This window comes from Acomys russatus, chromosome 3 (genome assembly GCF_903995435.1).
Source record: "Acomys russatus chromosome 3, mAcoRus1.1, whole genome shotgun sequence".
Classification (NCBI taxonomy): domain Eukaryota; kingdom Metazoa; phylum Chordata; class Mammalia; order Rodentia; family Muridae; genus Acomys; species Acomys russatus.
Genome location: NC_067139.1, coordinates 48,934,389 through 48,957,225, shown reverse-complemented (window position 1 = coordinate 48,957,225; position 22,837 = coordinate 48,934,389). Strand labels below are relative to the sequence as shown.

At 43.2% G+C, this 22,837-nt stretch overlaps 1 protein-coding gene across 12 annotated transcripts in view; it reads right to left on the bottom strand.

Annotated features, from left to right (window-relative positions):
* Slc4a7 (solute carrier family 4 member 7) overlaps window positions 1-8,241 on the bottom strand; it is an 89,954-nt gene extending 81,713 nt beyond the window's left edge. For 3 of the 12 annotated variants that reach the window (XM_051139954.1, XM_051139961.1, XM_051139957.1), the window contains exon 1: window positions 8,016-8,241. In XM_051139954.1, coding sequence (XP_050995911.1) covers window positions 8,016-8,063 — 48 coding nt within the window. In that variant the 5' untranslated portion in view covers window positions 8,064-8,241. The remainder of the gene's footprint in view (window positions 1-8,015) is intronic. The other 9 variants (XM_051139962.1, XM_051139960.1, XM_051139964.1 and 6 more) reach the window with 4 other exon arrangements.
* Window positions 8,242-22,837: the final 14,596 nt, after the last annotated feature.

The following is a 22,837-nucleotide window of genomic DNA, read 5'->3' as shown; positions in this document are numbered from 1 at the left end:
CGTATGTGTCACATTCATGAGGAATTCAAGGTAAATGGTGCTCTCTGTAGCAAAACAGGAACACAATGTGACCGAGGGTCCCCTGCAACTGTATCACTGCGATTTCAACAAATGCCAATTCGGCTGATTATTTGTTGAGTTTCTTTTTCAGGATGTTGGAGCTCTAATGCAGCCCTTGAGTACCTGAGGCAGGAGGTTTTTTCCATTGAGCTGCATACATCCTTGGCCCTTGGATAACTTAAAAATATTTATGAATCTCAATAAACTTGTCTACAGGCCAATCTGATGGAAGCGTTTTCTCAACTGAAGTTTCTTTTCCCCAGATGAAGCTAGCTTGTGTCAAACTGACAAAAAGGAAGGAGTACAGTCACCAAACTGTTACTTCCTGATACCTCACCCACGGCATTTTAAATTGTGCCCCAGCCTTCCCTTTATACTTCACTGACTCAAATTTCTAGGTAGAATGTAAACAGGGTTAGAACACCAGTAACTACAAACTCAAATTTCCAAAGGATAAACTCAGTCCATAATTAAGCAGGAGGTATGCACTTCATTGATGTGGTTATGTTTTGTTTTGTTTTGTTTTTTGTTTTGTTTTGTTTGAGACAGGGTTCTCTGTGTACAGCCCTGGCTGTCCTGGAACTTGCTTTGTAGAGCAGGCTGGCCTTGAACTCAGAGATCCACCTGCCTTCCAAATGCTGGGATTAAAGGCGTGCACCACCACAGCCCAGTGATAGTTATGATTTTTAAGATATTATATACTGTTATGTAAACTACAATATTGATGAAGTACCTTCACAACATGAAAATTAAGTACTTATATGTTAGATTCATTAACACCTCTCATAAAGCATATAAACCCATGATATAAGACAATACAAAAAACCAAATCCATCAGCTGGGCATGAAAGTATGAAGGAGACTAAGAAAAGAGGATAGAGACTTTGTTCAAGGAGTCTGAGTCCAGCCTGGGCTACACAGTGAGATGGAGATGTCCAGTCTGTGAAAGAAGAGTGAGAGAGAAGATGAGACAGGAGGAAGGAGGGGGAGAGGGAGGAATTAGAAGCTGGTGTGGTGGGGTACACATACATAGGCAAGAGAACTGTTTTAAGTTTGAGGTCTGCATGAGCTACACAGTGAGTTCAAGGCCAGCCTGGGCTAAATTTTTTTAATATATATGCATTAGCTTCCTCTTTAGCTGTCCAATGTACATATACAAATATATATTCTTACTTTTCTTTTTGAGAAAATCCTTGTGATCAATTAGATCTCGCTATCTCTCTATCAGTACAAAGAACCGTCCCCACTCTTCAGCAACTATCAGACAGCATAAGGTGGCTATCCTATAATTTACTCTACCTTTGCCACACAAGGAGGCGGCTTCCAAAATATATTATTTAAGATGGTGTATTGTGAGGTCGGGTGTGGGCCTTTAATTCCAGCACTTAAGAAGCAGAGGTAGGCGGATGGCTGTGAGTTCAAGGTCAGCCTGGTCTACAAAGTGAGTCTAGGATAGCGAGGACTACAAGAGAAACCCCGTCTCAAAAAAAAAAAAAAAAACAAAACTCAAAAACAAACAAACAACAAAAAAAGATGGACTGGAAGTCACAGCAACTGGCCAGCCTTGGTTTCCCAGAAGGTAGGATTTTAAAACTGAGCCACCATACCTGGCTTAAAAAGCAACTTTTAAAATAACACAGTTCTCGATCTTTTCTGTACTGTAACTAAATGAGAGAAAAGTCTATTCACACAGGGTTACACAGTTGGTGTCCCAAGATTTGCTTCTTAAGGTCTATGACGTGTTAGTGACCTGGTGATCTTATTTTCTAAGAACCACTGCATGTTGCTTCATTCTCTCATCCAAGCTTAATATACTTATCTTTTACAGAATTTCACAAGAGTCTTTAATATGCCATTTTGTATTACAAATTTCTAAAAAGAAAATATGTGTGACATTTCTCAAATTTATTTGACTACAAATAGTTCTTTGACATAATCTCCTATAGCGTTCACAATATGAGAAATAAATTCCGAGTTTCTAACAATTATAAGCAAAATATAAGCTGTTAAGGACATGTAGCCAAACTATGTTAATTTTAGGATGCATACTTTAGCTGTCTTCTAGACTCCTTTGAGGTTTCAGTGTAAATCTATTTGTATCCCTCCCAGAGGGGGAGAAAACTTGAAACAACAAAAGTTTTGAGGCGTGATTCATAAATCCCAAGATGCCACACCAGTCACCTCTATTTTAAAATCAATTTTAAATACGGTGCAATATTATGAGGTACCACTAATATTTTGAATACTAGGACAGAACCCAAAGTTCTTTTTCATTTAACACCAGTAAAAAATTCATTGAAGTTTTCTGAGTCAAAACAAATGAGCTGACTTAGAAGAATCACATTTCACAAACAGTGATACAGCCCTGGCTGTCCTGGAACTGTTATAGGCAGTTAATTTTCATACAAGCGTCTCTTTATTTTATTCTAAATAAATCACATTCGCAAAAAACAGCAACGTGGTCTTTATTACACGGGCTAACCTTGGACTTCTGAGTTAAAGCAACCCCTGCCTCAGCATGCCAGGTAGCTAAGTGCACCACAAGCATACATAAGAACTCAATAGCCAGGAGCTTTTAGAAGCAATGAATTTTGCATTTGATAAGAATTACTGCTAGGGGGGAAAAAAAAAGGAAAAGAAAAGAATTCTGCTTCTAATCTAAATGGAAATGTGAACACCAAGGAGAAAAGAGATCTGGTTTTAAACGTACATCAAACAGCAAAGTGTGGTAACGCCAGCACTCTGGAGGAAGGGGGCAAGTTCAATGGAACTTCAAGGCCAGCCTGTTCTCCACATGGACCAAGGATACTACATACCAAGACCCTGCCTCAGAAGGAAAGTGAGAGAGAGAGGCACAGAGGGAGGCAAGGAGGGAGGGAGGGGAAGAGGAAGAGAGACAGACAAACCCTGGAAACCTCAAGGATGAATTAGTCTACAAGGACAGTGAGGATACCTGAAACCCAAGGCCAGAGCTCCACTTAAGCTTTGTCACATCTGCCCTAAAGCTCTCCACAGGCGTCCATACCCTCTATACAGTCTGTAGACAGGAGTCTTCCCCTCACTTGCTGTTCTCCCCTCTGCCCAAACTACAGTCAACAATACCAACACTTAAAAGTGCTAAATTGAGCAGGATGTGGTGGGACACACCTTTAATCCCTCCACTCAAGAGGCAGAGGAAGGAGGATCTCTGTGAGTTCAAGGCCAGCCTGACCTACAAAAGTGAGTCCAAGATAACCAGGGCTACACAGAAAACCCTATCTCAAAAAAACAAAAACAAAAAGTGGTAATTTGAAAGATATTTTCCAAATCAAATTAATATCTTTGTGCCACAGTGTAAAATTATTCCACATCAAAATGTTTTTCTTCTGGGCATGGTGGCACATGCCTTTAATCAAGAGGCAGAGGACTTGTGTGAGTTCAAGGGTATCCTGGTCTATACAGGCAGGCCAAACAGGGCTACATAGTAAGACCCTTAAAACCTTATCTTTGGCCGGGCGTGGTGGCGCACGCCTTTAATCCCAGCACTCGGGAGGCAGAGGCAGGCGGATCGCTGTGAGTTCAAGGCCAGCCTGGTCTACAAAGTGAGTCCAGGATGGCCAAGGCTACACAGAAAAACCCTGTCTCGAAAAACCAAAAAAAAAAAAAAAAAAAAAAACCTTATCTTTACTGAGTATAGTGGTACACACCTGTAACTCAGAAAGGCAGAGGCAAGCAGATCAACCGTGAGTTCGAATTCAACAAAATATGTGATGCTTTCTGGTAAAGAAAGCTGGTGCAAGCCGGGTGTGGTGGCACGCACACCTTTGATCTCAACACTTAGAAGGCAGTGGCAGGCTGATCTCTGTGAGTTCAAGGACAACCTGGTCTACAAAAGTGAGCCCAGGAGAGCCAGGGCTGCCTTGTCTCGAAAAACGAAAACAGAAACAAACAAAACAAAAACAAAAGAAAAAAAAGAAAAGTACAAATCTTATTGTTAATAAAAAAATGTAATAATTTTCTTATTGATACATGCTACTGCAAAACTAAAAATTATTGAATGTACCAAAGAATAAATAGTAACTGCAGGAGGGTAAATAGTGTATGTCTATTATTACCCCAGCTATATGGAGGCTGACGCAGAAAGATGGTGAGTTAGAACTGACTTCCACACCAGAAATGGACCTCTCCCTGTTCCTGTTCTTTTGTTCTCTGCCCTTCCTTTCTGTCTCTGTCTTTCTCTCTCAGCAACCCCCAACACACACACACATGCACATCCATGCATGCATATGCACACACATAACAAAAAGAATGTTTAAGTTATGTAAATATATAACTAACCCATAGCATTAACTTTGTAAACAACCTGTATGCTCTTTTACATAAATGTCCCTTTCTTAACTGCAGATCCTATCTGCTTTAAGATCTTATTTGTGGTAAGATAGAATAAGAAAGACAGAAAAGAGGAAGAAAAACAACCCATTACAGGATGTTAACAAGTAGCTACTCAAGTTTAAATAAATATTGGCTAGCATACCACATGCCACTAAAATGTTACATTGAGTCCCTCCAATGCCAGGGCACTTTGGTTTTCAATTTTAGCCTATGCAACTAATGTGAGTTCCGTATAAGAGCATGCTAATGTTCATATCCTCTGCTTGATGAAAAGGAACCCTGTGGTGACTACTGTCTTAAAGCAGCCATCGCCTGGTCTCAGTGTCAGACACAAAAGTCCTCCAATCCAAGTCTAGTTCACCAGGACAGACAACAGGCGTAAGGCCTCTTCCTTTGCCAAGGATTATAGCCTCAAATTATCAAGAATACACCAAAAAGATAGTGGAGGTTCTGGTAATATGCCTGGGGTGCCATATACTTAAAAGCTGCATAATGATCCACAGTTCCCCAAAAGGAAGCTATTTACAGACTCACAAAAGCTAGGTTATTTGAATCTTATTCTAGTTAGCCTAATACCTATTTGTTCAAGAACTATTCTAACAGAATCATGAAATATATTTTAGCTGGCATTGACAGATGGAATATAAAGGCTATGTCATTGTGTTCACCCAACATGCCAAAATGAACTCATTGAAGACAGAACTCTATGTACCTTGTATATCAATTTTTCCAGTAATCAGTATCCATGAGATACCTAGAATCTACAAGGTAAAACTGGGTGAGGTCCTTTAATCCCAACACTCGGAAGGGGGAGACAGGCGGATCGCGCTGTGAGTTCAAGGACAGTCTAGTCTACAAAGTGTCCAGGACAGCCAAGGCTACACAGAGAAACTCTGTCTTGAAAAACCAAACGAAGAAGAAGAAAAAGAAAGAAAAAGAAAAACTGGGTGAGGTGGAACATGCCTACAATCCAAGCATTTGAGGCTGACTAGAGAGGTTGCTGCAACTTTTAGGCCACTCTGAGCTACATGGTGAATGAAAAATCAGCCTCAAACACAGAGGGAAATCTTGCCCAAACTAAACAAAACAAAACAAAACAAACAAACAAACAAAAAACCCTAAAGAAATGAGAGAAATCATAGAGGCGATCTTTTCATGGGACATTCTTAAAATGAAAAAAAAAAGCTTTTTTGCAAAACTAGAGAACCCATACTATGTGTTACAACCTACACTAAAAAATATAACTAGCAAATAACTACGTCCCCAAATTTTAAAAAATAAGTTTGATAAATTTCAAGTGATACCTAATGGTGACATTTTCATTACAGCAAAAGTTGCAGGCTGACATGGTGGCACAAGCCCAACATGTGTGAGCTTGCCCGGTCATCCAGTTCAATCCCTCAAAACAAAAGATAATGAAAGTTAAAAGTTTTCCTTCCAATGCTATGGTCACTGAAAATCATAACTTCAGGATACAAATACTCAGACACTAAATTATGAAAGGGATGAGCTCCATTTTCAGAGAAATGTAAATGGCCACCAACGTCTTGGCCACTCAATTTTTTGCATAATTGTAAACTTACAGTGGAACATAAATATCAATTTTAGTTTACTTTTTGGCTGGATCTACTGTAAGGTAAGAGTTATAGACTTGGGCATAGTGGTTCATGCCTGGAATCCAAGCACTAGTGTGGCTGAGAGAGAAGGACTGGAGCAAGTTTGAGGCCTGCCAGAGGGACAATGTGGGCCCCTGTCTCAAAAATTAAAAGAAGAAAGAAAGAAAGAAAGAAAGAAAGGAAAGAGAGAAGAGAAAGAAAAAGTTATAACACAAATTTAACAGTATCTCATTTTTATGATTTTCACTTAAAGTGAGCATGTCCTACTTTTCAAAACTCATAATGCCCTCTATTATTTTAACCCATTTTCATGCTTCTTTTGGGCTGGAAGCCTCCTGAATTTTATTTCTATTACTAATTTCTGTAAAGTTTACTATTGCCTTTATCCGCTCCCCCCACCCCCACCACCGCAAGACTTACAGAGTATCACTTTCCAAAATACTCTATCATGCCACTAATACCAGCACTGAGAGAGTTCCTTGCCATCTGTTTGTCCCCTGTCCTGTGTCCCTTGATGTAGACACACATCCACACACCGCTGAATGAAGCTTCTATTAGGGAAAAGCTGGTTCTACTCTGAACACGACAGAACGGATTCTCAATAAGTTACAGCACAGAATGAACGAACGAATGGACAAACGGATGAACGGATGGATGGAAATGACTTTATATACTTCTGCCTAAGTAAGGAGTGTTTGAGAATACATCCTTTTTGCCCATCTTTATGAAAACTGATACTGTCTACTGACGGTGCAAACAAGGTTAAGAATAAGCAACAACGGATTCGACAGATACTCTTGAAGAACGTCATGAAGGTTCATTCAAAGGCCATAAAAAGAATCCTTAGGAGCCGGGCATAGTGGCGCACGCCTCTAATCGCAGCACTAGGGAGGCAGAGACAGGCGGATCGCTATGGGCTCTAGGCCAGCCTGGACTGAAAAAAAGCAAGTCCAGGACAGCCAGGACTGTTAACATAGGGAAACCCTGTCTCGAAAAACCTATTAAAAAAAAAAAAAAAAAGAATCTTTAAGAGTTTCCAGTGCTCCATCTCCGTGACCCATCACACTCATAGCCAATACAGAACTTCCATGTAATTAAAGAGCTTATATTTGAATACTGTGAAGTAATGATTGACCACTACCCACAGCCTCTACAATAATCTTAAAATTATCGTGGGAAAGGAGACCTTAAGAGAAAGTCTAATTAAAAAAAAAAAATTTAAAAGTCATTTTCTTGGCTGTGAAAAGACTGGAAAATTTATCCCTGCAATCTTCCCTTCCCCTTTGCTGGTCAGAGTAAAAATTACCCTTTCGCTGGTCACAGTAAAAAATGTAAGTAGGAAAATTAATACCACCCCATCCTTTGAGTCATAGCCGACGAAAGAAGGCAGTTTCCTCTGTGGGGCACACATGCGTTCCTGTTTCTTGAGAACGGACCACTTGTCCCCAGTCAAAAAACGAGAACCCCCTTTCTCCAAGTCCACCCTTAACTCAAGCTGCTGCCAGTCTCACTGGGAAAGCGGGGTTGGCTGGGCTGGCGATGCGCAGCGCAGAGCCCTGGGGTCTCTCTCGCTTCTTTCTCTTTCTATGGGGCCGGGAGGAGGACATTCTTTCCACACACGGTCCTTTTCCTGGGCCCGCGACCCAACACTCCACGGAGCGCTGGCATCCACGGCCGGTCGCGACTCGGGCCAGAGGCTGGCGGGCGCTGAAGGACGGCGGCGTCCACGCGGCGGGGGAGAGAGCACGGCGCCGCGCGGCTCGGGAGAACGGGGCGCTGCGGCCGGCGGACACGCGCGTCCTCGGGAGACGCGTCCGCGAGGGCTCCGGGCCGGCCGCGGGCCGCCGCCCCCCACGACCCCAGCCACACAAAGGCGACGGCGGCGCGCAGCCGCCGACACAGGCCGCCGCCGGCAGCCCCGCCGCGCCGCCGCCTTTGTCTGCCGGCCTCGGCCTCCCCGCTTCTTACCCGCGTGAGTAGCGGTCTCATCTGCTCGCCGGCCCCGTCTGCCTCCATGGCCCTCCCGGGAGCTCCGTGGGGCCGCCTAGCGCGGCCGGGACGGGCACGCGGAGGGCGATCCTGTGCGGAGCGCTAGCCGCGGAGAGCGGCGCCGCCTCCGGCGCCGGGAACGGTCTGCGGCCGCGGGGCGTTCTCCGGGAGAGAGGCAACGGCGTGCCGCGAGGACTGAGGGAGCCAAGGGACGCGGCGCGGAGGAGGCAGCAGAGCCGGGACGGGGGCGGAGCGGGGCGGGGGCGGGGCGGGCGGGAGCGGGGCGAGCTTCGGCACGCCCCCCCAGGAGCACGCCCCCTGCCTGTTTGGCACCACGACCGGCGCGGAACGACCGCCTCGAGTGGCTAGGCTGCTCAGAGATGGGGCGGAGGGAGAAACGGACAGACATTTGTGTCAGCCAATCAGCGGCTCGGGAGGTTCTGTTCGCCCCCGCCCCCGGCCCCCCGCGGTCAGTTTCTCGGAGGCCCCGCCCCTCTTTGTAAAGACTCAATTGACCAAGGCTGAGCGTGGAACTCAGTTTTTCGGATCGGAAGTTCTACAGACTTTCGAAGTGAAGTGGGATCACCACCCCGGCGAGCTCCTCACCACGTGTTTTACAAGTAGGAGGGAAACAGGACGACGTCCGATTCATTCTCCGTCTCTGCAAGTTTCTCTCCTAGGCGTAACTGTCACCAGCCCAGTAAAAGAGCGGATACACTTGGCCTCTTGCCTCCTGAGCTCGCCGCACTGGCCTAGTCCAGCGGCCCCTCCCACTCTTGGGTCTACCGTATAGGGCACCTGTCATATACCTACTGTGCGTTCCTAGGTGATGAAGGTCTCCACTACACATGGTCATTGAAGGATTTAAATAATATGTGTAGGTGTTTGGCTTATGGCATGCTTATCATTATTGTTGACAGGATGTTAATAAACACAATAAAAGGATGAGTCTAGAAAAGCTAAATCCCACTATAGAAGGAAATACTTACCAGGTCAGGACTGAGCTCTCCTGCCCATTGCCAACAATAAATAGCAGTGTGCTGGATGTCGGTCCCCGCTTTGTTCTAAATTTCCCAGAGAGGTAGGGTAGGCTGCCACGAACATGTCCAAGAGCAGGTGTGCTTCCATTAATTACAGCTACCATTGGAAGAGACCAACAATTACAGACTGTGACATTTTGAAAACATGTTTCATCTCTGATCCGCACAATGCTACAAAGTATGTTTGCTGTGATTTGACTGTGCCCCCCCCCAAGCTATATTGGAAACGTAATCCCTGATGCAATGGTGTTAATAAGTGCGGTATTTAGGACATAAGTGTGTCACAAGCTCATGAGCAGAGTAATGTTTATAACAGACGGGTCTGGAACTGCAAATGCAACGCTTGCTCTCACAAATGTCTGTTAGCCCTTCTACTTTCAGATTCGGGTTGACACGGGAAGAAGTTTCTCTCACCAAACACAGCCCTCAGCCCTCCCACCTTAAATTCCACCATCTTCGGCACTGTGAGAAATATTTTTCTTTCTTTATAAATGACTCATTGTCTTATTCTGTATAACCACACCAAGTAGAGTAGGCCAGTGTTGTGTTCCCATTTTATAGATAAGGAAGTGAAGAGTAACAGAAATAACTAAGTAGGGGCTCTAGTAAGTATAAGAGCTCTTCTGTTCCATTCTAATGCCTCACTAAATATATTCCAAGACAAGGTCAGAAAAGGAAGAGAAAAGAAAAAGAATGAAAAGGATTGATAACTTGTTGTTGTTGTTGTTGTCCTCTGTAGTAGGAGTTTAAACTAGGGTCTCACTCCTGTGTGACAAGTAGTCTACTACTGATGACTACTCCCCAGCTTATGAATACACTTTATATTGAAGAAGGGGCTCTGGGTGGACGGGTTGTTGGATACAGCAGCTTGTCCAGCAAATATGACAACCACGTTGAGATCCCCACATCTTGCATGATAGCCAGGCAGCTGTTGCAGGCACCTGCCATCCTCGTACTTGGGCAGCCCAGAAGAGTGATCCCCCAAGCCAAGCCATCACATGATCCAAGTTCAACCGAGAAACCCAGCCTCCACAAATAAGAGTGGACAGTGATTGCGGAAGACACCAACCTCACCTTTAGACCTCCACTTGCACACATATATGACAGGTATCTCCACATACATGTTCCCACAGACATAGAAACATGCGTGTGTGTGCGCACACACACACACACACACACCACACAAAAGAATAATTTGCTTTCAACTCTCCTATAGCAAAACACATAACGTCAAAGTTGGACAGGACAAAGCAATAGAAAGAAAAGAACCCAAGAAAGGGGACAAGAAATGTAGAGCCACTCTTGTGCACACTAGGGAGTCTCACTCTTTCCTAGTTCTGAGAGGAGGAATTTGATGAAGACATCCCATTTAGAGTTCTCTCTCTTTCTCTCTCTCTCTCTCTCTCTCTCTCTCTCTCTCTCTCTCTCTCTCTCTCTCTCTCTCTGTCGGTACCGTCTCTGAGCAAAGCACTGATCTGAGTATAGGAGAATGTCATTAGGAGTCATTTTATCACTACTGTCTTCTCGTCGTCGTCCTCCTCCTCCTCCTCCTCCTTCTTCTTCTAGACCAGTAATTTGATTTTACCATAGGTCCCTGGACAATCTAGTCACTGGTACTTGGTCACCTAAGTAGTGTTGGCTATGGATTCCATCTCATACAGAGTCCTTTAAGTCAAATCAGTTATCGGTTGGTTACTCACACAAGCTTTGGGGCATCATGGTTCTCGCATATCTTTTAGGCACACCAATGTAGATCAAAGAGTTTGTGGCTAGCTGACTGTTTAAGTCTCTCTTTTGATAGTGTACAGAGTATCTTCCTGTAGCAAAGCCCCAAGATCATAGGGGTGAAGGCTCTATGTACACAGCAGCTCCATCTTCGATGAGTTGTGTTGATGTTGTCTACAGCAATAGGGCCTGGCTGTCATTTTGTAGAGAGAAGCCTGGTCTCTTGGTAACCACTCTAGGTTGTTTGGAGATTCCAGTGAGATCTCCTTGGCCAACAACTCAACTAGATGTAACTCAGTCTGGTACTGAAAGCTTCTTTGGTCATAGGAGATGGCCAATATGGGCCTCTGTCTCCCCATTATTTGCCAGTCTCTTATTTGGTCAAGTGCCCTTGTAATAGAATGAAGTGCCCTTGAGATGTATACCAAAAAGCGATATAGCTGGATCTTGGGGTAGATTGATTCCCCATCTTTCTGAAGAAGCAGCACAGTCATTTCCATGGTGACTGTACAAGTTTGCACTCCCACCAGCAATGCACGAGTGTCATTCTTACCGCACATCCTTGTCAGAATGAGCTGTCATTTGTTTTGATGATCTTAGCCATTCTGACAGGGATGAGATAAAAATCTCAAAGTAGTTTTGGGTTGCATTTCCCTGATAGGTAAACACGTTGAACATTTCTTTAAGGGTTTCCCAGCCATTTGAGTTTCCTCTATTGAGAATTCTCTGCTTAGATCTGTACCCCATTTGTAAATTGGGTTTTCTTGATATTCATTTTTTGGTGTTCATTATGTATTTTGGATACTAGCACTTACCTGGATGTGTAGTTGGTAAAAAATCTTTTACCATTCTGTAGACTGCTGATTTATCTAAATGGCAATGTCAGTAGCCATGTAGAAGCTCTTTGGTTTCATGAGGCCCACTTTAATTGTTGATCTTGGTACCTGTGCTAATGGTGTTCTGTTTGGAAAGGGTTTCCCTCTGCCAATGTGTTCAAGGACATTCCTCACTTTCCCTTCTATTAGGTGCAGTGTATCAGGTTTTATGATGAAGTGTTTGATGCAGTTGGAGTTGGGCTTGTTGTTGTTGTTGTTTTTGAGGGAGATAAGTATGGATCTATTTGGATTCTTCTATATGCAGACATCTAATTTGACCAGCACCATTGTTCCAGTGTGTATTTCTGGTCTCTTTATCAAAATCTATGTCTCAAGCCTGGTGTGGTGGTGGTGCACACCTTTAATCCCAGCAGAGGCAGAGGCAGATCACTGTGAGTTCAAGGCCAGCCTAGTCTACAAAAGTGAGTCCAGCCCAGCCAGGACTGTTACACAGAGAAACACTGTCTCGAAAAACCTTAAAATAAAAAAATTTAAAAAATTTTTAAAGGCTAGGTATCCATAGGTGTGTGGATTTATGTCTGGATCTTCGATTCCATTGATCATTTTGTCTGGTTTGTGCAAATGCCATGCTGTTTTTAATTACTATGTCTCTGTAGTACAGCTTGAAATCAGGAATAGTGATACCTTCCTCAGTTCTTGTGTTATTCAGGATTGTTTTAGTTATCTTGGGTGTTTATATATGCAGCTGAAAGTTTTCCTTTCAAGATCTGTGGAGAATTGTGTTGGAATTTTGATGGGGATTTCAATGAGTTCTTTTTTTATTACTTTTGGAAGGATAGCCATTTTTACTACGTTAATCTACCAATTTATAAGCATAGGAGATCGTTCCATCTACTGATATATTCTTCAATGACTTGAAGCTTTTATCATATAAATCTCTTGTTTGGTTAGATTTACCCCATGATATTTTGTATTACTTGATGTTATTATGAAAGGTGTCATTTTCCTGATTTCTTTCTCGGTCTGTCATTTGTGTATAGGAGGGCTAGTGACTTCTGTGAGTTGATTTTATATCCAGCTATTTGGCTGAACGTGTTTCTTAGCTGTAGGAGTTTCATTTATGTATACTATCTTATCCTCTTCAAATAAAGAACTTTGATTTCTTTCCTTCCTACTTATATCCCCTTTATCTCCTTCAGTTGTCTTATTGCTCTAGCTAAGACTTCAAGGACTATAAAGAATAGGTCTACAGAGGAGGCACATCCTTGTCCTGTTCCTGGTGTTAGTAGAATGAATGGCTTTAAGTTTCTCTCCATTTAAATTGATGTTGGCTATGGACTCCCTATAAGGTATGTCCCTTGTATCCTGAATCTCTCCAGGACTTTTTTCATAACAGGGTGTTGGATTTTGTCAAAGGCCTTTTCTGTCTAATGAGATGACATGTTTCTGTCTTTTAGTTTCTTTACATGGTAGATTATAATGATCATGGTGGATGATCATTTTTTTATGGGTTCTTCAATTCATTTTGCAAGTTGGTTTTTTTTTTTTTTTTTGCTTTTCGAGACAGGGTTTCTCTGTGTAGCCTTGGCCATCCTGGACTCACTTTGTAGACCAGGCTGGCCTCGAACTCACAGCGATCCACCTGCCTCTGCCTCCCGAGTGCTGGGATTAAAGGCGTGCACCACCACGCCCGGCTTCTTGCAAGTTTTGTTTGTTTGTTTTTAATTTTTTATTCTTTTGGTTTTTTGAGAAAGGGTTTCTCTGTGTAGCTTTGGCTTTCCTGGACTCACTGTGAAGACCAGGCTGGCCTCGAACTCACAGGAATCTGCCTCCCTCTGCCTCCTGAGTGCTGGGATTAAAGGTGTGTGCCACGAGAATTTTTGCATCTATGTTCATAAGAGCATTTGATCTATAATTCTCTTTCTTTGTTGGGTTTTTATGTGGTTTAGCTATCAGAATATCTGTGACTTTATAAAATAAATTTGAGCACTGTTGCTTCTGTTTCTATTTTGTGGAATAATTTGAAAGGAGTTAGCATTAACTCTTCTTTGAAATTCTGGTAGAATTCTGCAATAAAACTTTCTGGCCATGGGCTATTTTTTTTTTTTTTCAGACAGGGTTTCTCTGTGTGGCCTTGCCTGTCCTGGAACTCATTTTGTAGACGAGGCTGGCCTTGAACTCACATCCACCTGTCCCTTCCTCCCTGAGTACTGGGATTAAAGACGTGTCACCACCTCAGACTGATTCTTTGGGTTTTGTTGTTTGTTTGTATTTTATTGATTTCAGCCCTGAATTTGATTATTTCTTGCCATCTACTTTTTTGGGGGTGTGAGGTCTTCTTTTTGTTCTAGAGCTTTCAAGTGTGCTGTTTAGTTCTTATGGTCTGAGAAGCCTGAGAGGTGAAAACTGGGGAACTGACAGTGATGCACAATTTTCTGTATAGATAAAAAACACAACCCTGCTAGAAATCTAAATAAAGAAACTGTGGGCCACTAGGCATAATGGTGCAGGCCTTTAATCCCAGCACTAAGGAGGCAAAGGCCAGCAGATCTCTGAGTTTGAGGCCAGCCTGGTCTACAGAGTGGTTTCTAGGACAGCCAAGGCCACACAGAGAAACCCTGTCTCGAAAAACAAACAAAAAGAATTTGCACTATAGAGTTGAATCCAGCTGCAGAACTAAAAGGCCAGAACTGGACCTAGACAAACAATCAGAGGATGGAGTCACAGCAGGTCCTAACAGACAAACAGGAGAACCAGTAGATGGCAACTCAAGCAGGCCACATCAACAGTGGGAGCCAAGGCAAGCTGAAGCCTCCAGGACAGTTAGCTTTCTGTTGGTACTTAATCCACTGGGTGGTCAGATAACAGATTGAGGGGGCATCACCGTTGCTATGCTAGGTATCTGTCTCTTTATGGAGTTCCGGTGAGGGAGTCCTACCCTTTCCTGTGTCTGGTGTATCCAGTAAATTCTCAGTCCTGCTTCCTTGATATTTTAACACACCCATGTGCCCTTCACCCAACTGACCTCAATAAATATACAGGCAGCACCATTTCTGCTCCCAGAAACAAGTCATTTATCAATGCCACCTGTGTGTGTGATGGCAGATCGTGGTACTGTTCAGATGTCCACCTAAATGTGGGGTCATCCTCATGTGAACATGGAGCTCAAAGCTACTTAGAGTATCTTGGAGTTAGGCCCAGTCTGGAAAACCACTTTTGAACAAAATAAAGTAACTTCGGGCAGGTTTAGCCTAACCTGGACAAAAAAAAGGTAACAGCAAGGTCAGCGATGAAGCTCGCCCACTTAGTTGTTTAAACGCAACAATTAAGTACAGTGGCTACAGTAAGAACAGATAATGCACACTGTTGTTATCTCATTAGAAGTACATTGGAGAGAGGTGGGTGCAAGGTCAGGCTCCTGAGGAAAAGCTTTGGCTCCTCAGGCCCTTGGCCATCTGCTAACTAATCCTTAAGGTCAAGGTCCCCCCCCTTGGGCATGGCATTCTAAACTCCAAAGAGAAGCCCCACCCAAGTACTTAAAATGTTAAGTGAGAAATAATCCTTCACATGCAAAGAGCTGAGAACCTCTGATGAGCTTTGTAATACCTTCCCTAATCTAGTTCAGTAAAGGCAAATACTTATGTTTTAAGAAAACCCAGGGGGCGCTGGAGAGATGACTCAGCGATTAAGAGCACTGACTGCTCTTCCAGAGGACCCAGGTTCAATTCCTAGCACCCACATGACAGTTCACAATAGTCTGTAACTATAAGATCTGACACCCTCACACAGACAGACATGCAAGCAAAACACCTGTGCACATAAAGTAAATAAAATACTTTTTAAAAAGTAAGAAAACGCAGGAAAAGAGCTAGCATGGTGCCTATAGTTGCAACACTCAGGACAAAGGCAATAGGATAGCCACAAAGTCAAGGGTAGCTTGGTCATCATAGAGAGTTCAAGCCAGCCAGAATTATGTGAGACTCTAACTCAAAACCAAACCAAGCAAACCAGACAAAATGTAGGAAAAATGGAGAGTATGATAGCACATACCAATAATCCCAGCATGCAGTGTATATATATATACACTGAATATATATTTTTAAAAAGAACACTAGTAGAATGAACCACAGCAGGTGGAATATGCAAACTGATGTTAATAAGAAAAAAAAAGAAATGACTTCTCACTTGAGTTCACAAGATAGCTAAACACAGGAGGAAAGCCTGGTGTCTCTGCCCTCGTGTTCTGTTGTGGGGTAATCCACCAGACAATGGAAAGCCCTTGTTAGCCACCCACTGACTACACTGGGTGTTTGGGATTCCCAAGATCTTCTCAGGGTGAACTTTTAGGCACAAAACCCCTTATCCTGGGCTGACAGCCTTCAGTTAACAAGAACAGTTAACAAAGAGCTGAACTGCAGAAGCCAAGAAACAAGGTGAGCACATTTAAAGACTTTCCCAGAATCACATGCTTTAATGGATTAGGCCCGTTATCGTTTTGGCAGGTGGTGCTGTCTATGCCCTGAATTTTACTGCCTAAATGGCACTTTCAGCATGGAATCAGTTGTGCTGAGGTCTGGGTGTCTATTATAGTTTTGAGTGTGTTCTTAACTTTGGTCAGACTCTGCCACTTCACCTATCTCTCCCCCTTCGTTGCAAAAGGCAGAAAGATAGAAGTCATTGTCCTAATCCTGTGGTCATATTGGATTCAAAGAACAAGAATCTCATAGGACAACCAACCCCATCATAATGTAGGAACCTGATTGGTCCCCTAAGACAATGATGGTGATTAATAGACTCATAAATTTCCTACCAACTTGCTGAACTCAAGCCCAGAAAATGATGGGCAATGATGGTCCAGAGCAGGACTGCTTATCATGTCTATATCTTTGCTTGTTTGTTTGTTTGTTTTGAAACAGGCTTTCTAGTATCTAGTGGGTATCCTGGAACTGGCTCTGTAGACAAGGCTGTCCTTGAACTCAGAGATGTCTTGCCTTTGCCTTCTGAGTGCTGGGATTAAAGTCATGCACTTCCATGCTCAGCTGTTAATCGTGTCCTCTGTTTAAGCCTAAACCTCAAGCCAGAACCTAACATTGGATGTATGACACTAGTCCCCTTTATCAGTTCTTCTTCCCAATGTGAACACAGTGAATAAATCTTCCTCTACTTCCACCATCACTTGGCTCTTTGATTGGCACACTAGACCCAGTTGTTAACCTAGCCTCATGGGGAGGCCCAAACCAGGGCTTTTGTTTTAAAAACTCAGTTTCATTGTGATGTCCAGAACATTTGAGGTTGGGGGGGGGGGTCAGAGGAAAAGGTGACTGTGTCCTGGGTGGCCTGATGAAAGAGACTAACCACCTTCAGCAATTAGCCTTCCTACTCTGCTCTACCTTCCCCTCCCTAGAAAAGCCTTTGCATTTCTGAGCCGCTAGAAGATGGTGCTTTGAGGTTTAAGCTTTTCCATCTTCCCCAGATAGTCAGCCCTTCAATAAACCTGATTCCATTACAAAATACCAACTCGCATCTCTAAAATATTGGTTTTCCAGATGCAAGCAGTCTGGACCTTAACACATTACAGGAAGGAAATTATCCTGTTCCCCCTCCCCCCCACACACACACACACACACAAGCCCCACCCACCATGTAAGGTACAAACTTGCTCATGCCTGTAATCCTAGCATTTAAGAGGCTTGAGACAAGACAATTATCAATTTAAGGCCAGCTGGGCTGCACTGGAGCCACTGTCAAAAACAAAAACCTAATAAAAGTGTTAGCAACCATGAGTATGTCCATTATCAACAGAAATTGGTTAAATGTATTTTAGACTGCCAAATGATGAAATGCAATTTACTTGCTGCCGAGCCTGGTGATCCCCACAACCCATAGGGTGGAAGGAGAGAACTGATTCCCACAAGTTGTCTTCTCGCCTCCATATATACATGGTGCCATGCTCCTTGCTGCCTACTAAATAAAATGAAGCTTTTAAAAAAGTTAAAGAAATAATTAGCTGGACACACTGGAGGCTAAGGTGAGAAGATTAGGAGTTCAAGGTCATCTTCAGCTATTCTGCGTCTCAGGCCAGCCAGTGCTACATAGTGAGACCCTGCTTTAAAAAACAAAACTACAAACTTTCAGCCCAGCATGGTGGCACAAGTCTTTAATCCCAGTATTTGGGAGGTAGAGGTAGGTGGATCTCTATGAGTTCAAGGATGGGCTGGTCTATAGATAGCTAAGGCTACACAGAGAAACCCTGTCTCAAAACAACACAAATGAAACGTCCATAGCTGTAAATTTCCCCAGCAGGTGGCGCTCCGCGGAGGTTGTGGAATCTTTAGGAGGTGAGAGCCTAGCTGCTAAAAGGAAGTAACTAGTAGTTGGTCTTTCCAGGTTGTAGCCCCTCCCCCACCCCACCCCGTTCCAGCCTTATGCTTTTCCAGCCATGATACTCCATTAAAATGCTGGAGGCCAAGCAACCGTGAACCAAACTGTCTGAAACTGTGAGCCAAATGAAATCCTTTGTCTCATAAGATGTCAGATATCACATCACCGTAACGTTCAAGTAACTAATACAATACTGTACCAACGTTCAAGTAACTAATACAATACTGTACCTTAGTGGATGCAGTCTATGGAAATGTGTCAACAAGTCTAGCTTATAAGGAAAAGAAACTTGTAATTGATATATTCATTCTGTGGTTCAGGGGTTGCTGCATTGTTCTCCCATCCACTTGAGTTTACTTGTTCACAGTTCTACAACAGCTGTATTATGCTGTGCTTCCGAAGAGCATATCACAGCATACTTAATAACATAATTACAATTTCAGTTGTTACTTCTCAGTTCTCTTTGGATTTGTTGTTGTGTTTGTTTGTCTGAGGCAGGATCGCAGCATGGCCTTGAACTCCTGATCCTCCTGTCTACACTTCCCAAATGCATAGATTATATACCTGCCTTTTTCAGCAGGTATCTTGCCAACTGTGTAATTTCTTTTTGTACATATATAACCAGAAGAAACTACTTTTATTGGAACTAGAGCCTGGAAGCACTTAATTAAATAACATCATGAGTTAGAAAGGGCCCCTGTTCAGGCTAAGAACTCACTGTTTCTTTTGCAGTTCTGATTTATTTAAAGTTATTTCAAAGTCACTGATATCCTAGATTTCTCATGGGTCAGGCTTGCTTGGCTGTTGTAATGGACCTTTGAGTAACAGGTGGGGAGTAGAGATGTTTCTGCGTTGGTCCACTCCCAAGATGACAATCCAACATGTTCCAGTAAACTTCTTTTTAAAGGTGTCACATGTTTTGATTTAGGCAATATTCCTTAATGTAGTCCATTCTGGTTACACCTAAGTACACTTAGGTGTGTTTTATGATCCTGTTACTTTCAGGAGATGGTTTCTTTTTGGCAGTGGAAGCATTAGGTACATCCATGTTGCTCATTTTACATAAAGAATACCACTGTTTACAAACAGTAAAATTTCTACCAGAAGCCTTTTATGACAGTGTCCATCAATGAAGTCTGTGAATGGAATGCAAGAAGAAGAAGAAGAAGAAGAAGAAGAAGAAGAAGAAGAAGAAGAAGAAGAAGAAGAAGAAGGAGAAACAGCAACAGCCATCCGCTGCCAGACATGGTGGTACAATCCTGTAGTGCCAACTATTCAGTAGATTTAGGCAGGAGAATCATAAATTAAGGTAAGCCTGGGCCTGCAGAGTGAGTTCAAGGCCAGCTTGTGTAACTTAGTAAGACCTTGTCTCAAAAAGGGGGTGGTGCTAGGGGTATTGGGGGACTAGGGGTATCGAGGCACCACAGGGTATGGCTCAGTTACAGAACACTTAACCTACAAGGCTGGAGGTCTTAGGTTCAATTACTACAGTCTAAATTGTCAAAGGAGAGTCATAATGGCAGAGCATATCTTTAATCCCAGCATTCAGGCAGAGGTTGGCAGATCTCTTTGAGTTCAAAGCCAGCCTGGTCTACATATGGAAAGCCTGTCTCAAAAAAGACAGACAGACAGACAGACAGGGAAAAAAAAACACTCAGAAGAGAGAAGGCTTGAGGAATGGAAATCATCCAGCCCACAGTCCTTTCTCAATTTTAAGGTCCACACCACTTTGAAATACCAAAAGCTCTCTCACTCCATGATGCAAGTGGCTCCCAGGGCCATACACATGCCAGGCAAGCTGTGCTATACCCCAACCTCAGATAATGTTTCTATATAAGCCAGTATGGGAAATCTCAGCCTACCAAAATTTCAAACAAAGAAGGAAATTCTAACTCCTAACCAACTGGTAATCTTAGGAGCTTTCACCCTAAAGGATTGTTTGGGAACTCTTTGAAGATTGCTTATAACAGTTAGTGGAAATCTCACCCCATTCACATTGGCGTTTGCCATAGCTGACGACCTATGGATTTAAGTGTTGTCCTGTGGAACTCTGCATTGCCAGACAGTAACTACTATTAACTGGTTTTGTTTATTTGTGTGTTTGTTTGTTTCTCGTAGACATAACATGTTCAAAAGCCCTTCACTTTTCCTTGTTCAAATGTACCTTTTACTTCTCTCACCCAGAAAAAATTTACTTTCTGCTTTAAGAACCTCATGCTTTTCCTAGCATACACACAGATCTTCTGGAAAGCTCATGGTTGACCACTCAACCCTAGCTTAGCCGCAAACAGCAAGGCCACATTAGCAAGTCACATGTGTCTCTTAAAACTGCAGCTGTACTTTTCAAAACCGTTTATTCTTTGGAAATTTCACGCATGTAAACATTTTGATTATATTATTCCTCACTCTTCCCTTTCCACTCCCCCGAGAGCACCCAGCACATCTCCCTCCCAGCTTCATGCCCTTCTATTATAACATTTGTTTTTTAACCCAGAATCCAGTTGGTGCTGTGTACATGGACAACCTTCCGTTGACCACACTTTAAAAAAAAAAAAAAGATTTATTTATTATGTATACTGTGTTCTGCCTGTATGTATGTCTGCACACTAGAAGAGGACATTAGATCACATTGTGATGTAATTGCTGGGAATTGAACTCAGGACCTCTGGAAGAACAAACAATGCTCTTAACCTTTGAGCCATCTCCCCATTGACCACACTTCTAAAGAAAAGTGATTCCTCCTTCTCCAGCAGGTACCAACCTTCAAAACCTCTTCAGTGCCGGGCGCGGCGGCACACGCCTCTAATCCCAAGCACTCGGGAGGCAGAAGCAGGCAGATCTGTGAGTTCAAGGCCAGCCTGATCTACAAAGTGAGCCCAGGACAACAAGAGAAAGCCCGTTTGGAAAAACCAAACAAATCAATCAAAAGTTTTTCGACGAGACCTCGGGTGGCAACAGCCCCACCTTTCTCCAGGCTGGAATGAACTGACATGATTTTGAGCAAGTCTTACGTAAGTATATATAAGTCTTGTATAAGCTGTGCGTTCTTGTGTGTACCAACCATGCCAAACCCAAATGACAGCATCTCAAAGCACTCCTCCCCATCCTTACATTCTTTCCACACTCTCTTTGCCCTCTTCTATGACGTAATTGTATTTTTTTAAGCATACTGTCTATATCATCGTCGTCGTCGTCGTCATCGTCATTATATAAATCTGGGACTTAAATTGGTCCTCCTGCCTCTGCCTCCCAAACCCTGAAACTGGCATCCACGCACTGCCACTCCTGGCTGCTTTTTATTTTTTACTTTGAGGCAGGGTCTTACTTAATTGCTCAAACTGCCCCTGAACTTTCTATCCTACTGCCCTGTGTAGCTACCATTAGGAACCTGGACTCCCAGTACTGGCTTATAATGAAATGACATCTTTTAAGCTTTAGTTACTAGTAATGTACTTAGCTTTGTAACTTCTTTTTATTTATTTATTTATTTATTTTTAAAGTTTTTCAAGGCAGGGTTTCTCTGTGTAACAGTCCTGGCTGTCCTGAATGTCCTGGACTTGCTTTTGTAGACCAGGCTAGCCTTGAACTCACAGCAATCCACCTCCCTTTGCCTCCTGAGTACTAGGATTAGAGGTGTGCACCACCACGCCAGGCTAGCTTTGTAACTTTTAAAACAAAAACAAAGCCTCATACAGCCTCAGTTGAGGCTGCCTCACACTGCCTAGGTTTGAACTTTGCAGCTGCCTCCATATGCTGAGTATTAGGATTACAAGGATGAGTCACCAAACTCAAGTTCCATGATGCCAGGAATTGGATGGGGGCTTCGGGCATCCTACACAAGCCCTGTATCACCTGGGCTGCATCTGCAGCACTCTGCTTGGCATTTGGAAAGTGATGTCTAGCTGGGCGGCATAACCTCAATCAATAAACCAAGAATGAAAGATGTTCATATCTAACAACTGGCCAGAGGGACATCTTGTCCCAAATCAAAATGAAGAAGCAAAGAATAAGAGGAGGAGACAGAGAAAAGATGGAACTTTGAAAAAGAATGTTTTAATAAACCATTGTAAGATCTTTCTCTCTCTCTCTCTCTCTCTCTCTCTCTCTCTCTCTCTCTCTCTTTCTCTCTCTCTCTTTCTCTCTCTCTCTCTCTCTCACACACACACACACCCCTTGCACTTCTTTTCTAGTAATTCTTGCTAGTTGGACTTACATGGTGTCCTTACTTGTTGGGTAAATTAATGTCTGTTTCTACTACCAACCAATAAGTTTCATCAAAACAGAAATGTGACTGGTCACCTAAGGGCCAATGTGCCATCAAGTATATATCTGGCTGCAGACTTTGGCATTAAGCACATGCTATTGTGACACTCCTAGCAGCTCATGGCAAGGGCTCCTAAAGCTTGTGGAGCCTCATGTCCTGAGGTAAGGCTTCATGCTTTAGTCTGAGATTTGGCTTTGGAGCCTGGATCCTGCCACAGAGAACCCAATCCCCTGATATTCTCTGGATAATAGGAACATCTCCTGTTCTAATGAAGTAACACCAGGTGGCTCCTTGGGGGTGGGGAGCTGGTCACCAGGAAGACCAGACCATGATTAAACAGTATTTTCAGCCTACACCAAGTTCTTCTGAGAGTTGGGGAGGGATTGGGTATTGATGACTCAGTGCAGATGGTGCCTACATGTCAGTGTCATCATCAGAGTCCTGTATCATTGCTTTCAGGGAGGTAATGGGTAAGTGAATATATCTGCAAGCATTGGAATAGTGCATTCCAATCCCACAGAGACAGAACTGATGAACACAGAGCCCTTCCAGCCT